Source organism: Protobothrops mucrosquamatus, unplaced genomic scaffold (assembly GCF_001527695.2).
Source record: "Protobothrops mucrosquamatus isolate PMUCROS unplaced genomic scaffold, P.Mucros_1.0 scaffold_22, whole genome shotgun sequence".
Lineage (NCBI taxonomy): Eukaryota > Metazoa > Chordata > Lepidosauria > Squamata > Viperidae > Protobothrops > Protobothrops mucrosquamatus.
Window position 1 is genome coordinate 1,195,900 of NW_015386098.1, and position 5,107 is coordinate 1,201,006.

Below are 5,107 nucleotides of genomic sequence, written 5' to 3' on the forward strand. Positions count from 1 at the left end.
CTAGGGAGGATTTTAAATCGGGTTTATTTTAAGAACAATTTTTAAATAGCACAACTTCAAATATTTGGTTTTAATTGGTTTTATTTGGAGGGGCTGTAAATGCGTTTATGTTTTTAATATGTTGTGAGCCGCCCTGAGTCCCGTTGGGAGAAGGGCGGGATATAAATCAAATAAAATAAATAAATAAAATAAATAAATACCTTTATTATAAATTCTTTTCTTTTTTTTCTTTTTTGCACATCTATAACTTCTGTCCTAATAACTTGGGAAGCCTTTGGTGCTTTTTGATCAGATCCCAATTCATTTCTAAAGCCTTTTTTGCAATGTGTAGATTTTGACTTAAGATATGTATTTTCATAAATTTCCAGCAATCCTGTGTTTTATACTGTAATGCTAAAAGGATATATGGGAAGCACTGCCTGTTAAAATATGGACGCGTTCACTTCATCTCCCAATTCACATACAAAATCTTTGCCAGGCATGCTAGCTAGCCTTAGAGTGCCAGGGGAGGGAGTGTTATAGGATAAAAGTGGCTAAAGCTGAAACTATTACAAGCTGTTATTAATGCTACCAAATTCTCTCCTTTTTTTGTTGGGGGGAGGGAGGAAAGGAGCATTGAAGGATGGACTGAAGGAGCATCCTGACACTCACTAAGAAATATATTGATAAATACATTTATCAAATGCATTGATAAATCACTACAGGGTGCAAAACGTATCTGTAGAACTTAAGAGTGTTCAACACAGAAGCAAGAGAGTGGAAAAAATAGAAAGAAAATGGCTTAGGTAAATAAAGTAAAAAATACTTTCCGTTAGTCTTTAATATCAGCTCATTTTGACAAGGGAAACCAGGTAAAAGGCAATTAAGGAGGTCCCTGGTTGCTTAGCATGAATAAAAAGGGAGAAAAAAAAATACAAATATAAAATTCTAGAAAGAAGATTAACCATTTGTACACTTTATCTGAGCTTTCAGGTATAATGCTGCTAGATTTCTGGGCTGGTATAAAAAGCGGTTAGAGGAATAATAGAATAGAGTTGCTTTAATGCAATCTTCAGCCTTCCACAAAGCTCCTTGCTAAATAAATCTGTGAGAAACATTGAAAGCAGACCTGGAGATAAGAATCAACTCTCTAGTTCTGAGTAAAAAAGGCAAGGCTTTCCCTGTTCTCTTAGAACACTGCAGAACAGCTGGGAAGTCCAGCATGGAGATCAAGTGCCTCATTTTCAACCTCTCTCTCTTTTGCTCTGGCTATTAAATTTCTTTCCATGTCCAAAGCAGCAAGGGAGAGGAGAGTGCTGCAGAAATTCCCACTCATGGAGTGTGAGGTTCATTTCAGTCATGAAGTGGCCACAGGTTTGTGCAAGTACTTTGATTTTCAGTGTGCTATCATTTCTCCTGGGCTTTTCATTTTGCAATTCAGTCTAAAGCAGGGGTGTCAAACTGCCGGCCTGTGGGCTGGATGTGTCATGCTTAGACCGTGCCCACCCCATTGCCGGCAATGGGAAAAAAAAGTCACGATACATCGTGACACATCACGTGACGTTGCGAGTTTGATACCCTTGGTCTAAAGGAAGTGAGGTAAACAACACTTCCATTTGCTATTATTATTAAGGGAAAGTTCTTTCCCTACAAAATTGTAGGGAAATTATTTTGTCCTCTGAAGACATTTTGAAAAAAAGATCCACCTATTACTCTGGTGATAAATCTGGTGCAGAATCTTGTGAGGCTATTGGTATCCAATACTAGTTTGCACAGAGGGGTTAATATCTGAAATATAAAAGTTTTCAGTTGCTCTTTAGGTAAAAAGTAAGTGTCTTTCTATCGCCCAAGGATAAAGATCTTATCATCTGTTCCTGAATGAAAAGATACCTCCATTATCTGTGTAACTCTCTAACCAATTTATTAACCCACAATCCACCCTCAAGAGTTTCTCGAATTCTCTTCTCTTTTAAAAAAAGTCTATTTTTTGAATGAGAATTTAATGCAAACAAATTGAAAAGGCCTAGACCCTAGATCTAGATCCATCTCTCTTCATCTGCAGACAGTACTATAGAAAGCAACAATGCTACTCATTTGGTGATACCATGCATGGATCCATATAAGGAAATTCAAAGAATTGGATATAATAATGCCTTTTCAAAGAAAGAGAGAATACTTGTAATAAAAGAAGGGAAACCTGTAGTGCTTTCTCACTTATTCTAATGGCTCAAAAGGGCCAAAATGTTCAAATAACCAGACAACCAGATAAATATACAACATATACAAGATCTTTCCACTGACTTCAATGGGCTGTTAGGTTGAACCAGGCTCCTATGTATACTTCTCTTTTTAGCATGTGCAATCTAGCGTCTCATAACTATTACTTTAAATTACTGTAAACATAATTTTTCAATGTGGTTTCTTCTAGAGAAGACATGTTTTGCAAGACTAATTGCTCTTGAAGATTATTTCTTTTTCATTGGCAGTACATAGGTATATCTATATGCAACCCCAATCTACATGACTTCATTGCACTTTTTCCCTCAGTATCGAGAGATCTGAATTTCAGTTTTGGAAGCTGCTTTCTTGGAAATATTAAGGGAAGATATATAGTTAGTACCTACCCAATAAAATCAAAGATTCTGGATCAATTTTGTAGTCAGTCTGATAAGAGTGGTACCCTGTTCTGTTGAAACTGGTAAGAAGTTCATTATAAAGTGTGCCTTTTACTTCCTCCACTGTCATTTCCACCTGCCGATCTTTTGGGACTTGAAGGGCGAGCCAGAAGAAGCATGTCAAAGACCCTTCTCTGTTAGGAAAACAATTTTCACATTTATCATCTCTTTTCTAGTTTTCTAGAAACATCATGAAACTATGATAACTAAGTTAGGAAGCTAGAACATTTCCAATCATCACAAGAGATAACTCAATCCAATTATCCAATTCCATAATCAAAATATATCCAAAATTGTTTGTTTACATCGCAAGACAGATCTAGGCAGGTGTCAGATTAGCAAGATCCATTGTTTTATTTATTATTATTATTTTTGGGGGGGAGCAGTTGCTAGAAAATTCACCATTAAAAGGCCAGTTACAAAACTATAATTCAGATGAGATAGAAGAAATTTCTTTGCGTGGAAATAATAGTCTCCTGTACCCCATGAAGCACAAACTAAAATAACATATACGTACAAGTGTAAGCTCACAAATATCCTATTATTATGAAGTAGTAAGTCAGTACAAGCTCTAAAATCAGGTTACACACTAGAGCATTTATAGCCAGTTAGATCAGGTTATACTTCTGACCATCCATGTTTTATGATTTCTCAAAAAACTAATAATGCTTCACTCACCCAAAGGCATAGACAGCACTGGAGTTGTAGAAAGAGGCCAGGTTAGTGGCATGAATTAGATCTTTTAACTGTAAAGGAGATTGTTAAATAATGTCAAGCTGAGATACCGGTATGTTCTCCTTAACAATACATGTCACCTCTCATTTAGTGCATGAAACTAAATCATCTAGCTTTAATGAAGATCACCATATATTTAAATTATCCCTGTTCCCAATATTTTTATCCAGAACCAGGTACAAACACATAAGGAATATGAGAATTAGATGAAAATGATAATAGGAGAGAGACTATGGACATATTTAATTTTGCATGTTATACTACTACAAAACTAGTGGGGCAGATCCAGGAAAAAAGCTGTCAAGCTTTATGCTCATACCCATTAAACTACCTAGTTGAATATGCTATTCTACTCATGAAATCCCACCATCTTCTGTATCTTTGATCTCTCTGTCCAGAAAGCTCTGGATTCCATTCTCCCATGATCCTGGGAATACTGCCGATTGGTGATCCTCAGGCTGCCAGAGTAGAAATGCAGATGAGCAGAATCCAGATACCATGGTCTGTAGTCTGCTATAAAGAGATACAGATGCTGATTATTTCTAGGTAATGGAAGAGTATAAACATTGCCATTAGATCACAGGCCCAAAGTAACTACACATCTATATTACACACAAATCTTGTGTTTGTAGTGTAATAATTCCTTGCCTGAAGTCTAGAACTTGGCAATTTTAGAAAATGCAAGATCAACTGTATTGGACTTAAACAGAAAATAAGATCTACACACACACACACACACACACACACACCACACCACACCACACACACCACACCAATTTAATAACACATTATGGCAAAATAATCTCTATATCTTATGTGGTCTACACCTTGATTACAGGTGAACTAAATAGTCACTTGACATGGCCATGAGGCAGGTTACACGCAGCTATATTGACTCCTCTCCCTGTAATGCTTCCCCTGAGCACATTCTCTCCTTGACCTCCAATATTGGATCAGGAACACAAAGAATAATGTATTTCATTTGTTACCTAGGAAATACCAAGTTATTGCTCCAGTTCCGCCCAACAGCACCAAGACTATTAAAAGTGGGATGCAGCGTTGGCAGATAATCACTTTACTCTTCTGTCTGTTTTGTGGTAATTCCACTGGGTCCTCCTCCTGTTCTTCTCCCTCAGTCATGGTTACCTTAGCAAACAGCAAAGCAGGTATTACGATCTAAGATTTATATTTATGTTCTCCAAATGTGTTAGATTCTCACCTAACTACTTCTAGGGCACATTTATAGATAAGGAAAAATGGAAGCAAGCACAGTTTCGAGAATGTTGAAGTACTTTCTTGTGCTCAGGGGTAGATTGAGTCCACAAGGAATAAAAAGAGTAGGGGAAGACAAGATGCTGTCTTTCTTAATTCAGTAAACAGCATCTAACTGGCATGTCACTGAATTTTATTTCAGTACTAGATATACGCTAGCATCTGATGCTACATCTGAAGGCTGCAGGCTATTTTAAGGATCAAAAGAAGCACCATAAATACTCAGACCAATATCTTAACTGCTTCCACACACCCCCAGTGATCTACTAAAATTCAATACTGAAAGGCTGAAATTCATTGTAAATTTATCTGAGAATAAGCCACATTAAACATACGGACTTCTTTTAGTGTAAATATACATTGGATCAGACCACATGTCAACATATAAGCCCTTCCTTTGCATAGTTTTGTGGTCATTTGATTATATACATTTTGACGATAGGACA

At 36.7% G+C, this 5,107-nt stretch overlaps 1 protein-coding gene across 1 annotated transcript in view; it reads right to left on the minus strand.

Annotated features, from left to right (window-relative positions):
* TMPRSS6 (transmembrane serine protease 6) overlaps positions 1–4,529 on the minus strand; it is a 24,264-nt gene extending 19,735 nt beyond the window's left edge. The window contains exons 1-4 of the mRNA XM_029287325.1: positions 4,379–4,529; positions 3,757–3,899; positions 3,333–3,400; positions 2,604–2,788 (exon numbers count right to left, since the gene is read on the minus strand). Of these exons, the coding sequence (XP_029143158.1) occupies positions 2,604–2,788; positions 3,333–3,400; positions 3,757–3,899; positions 4,379–4,529 (547 nt within the window). The remainder of the gene's footprint in view (positions 1–2,603; positions 2,789–3,332; positions 3,401–3,756; positions 3,900–4,378) is intronic.
* Positions 4,530–5,107: the final 578 nt, after the last annotated feature.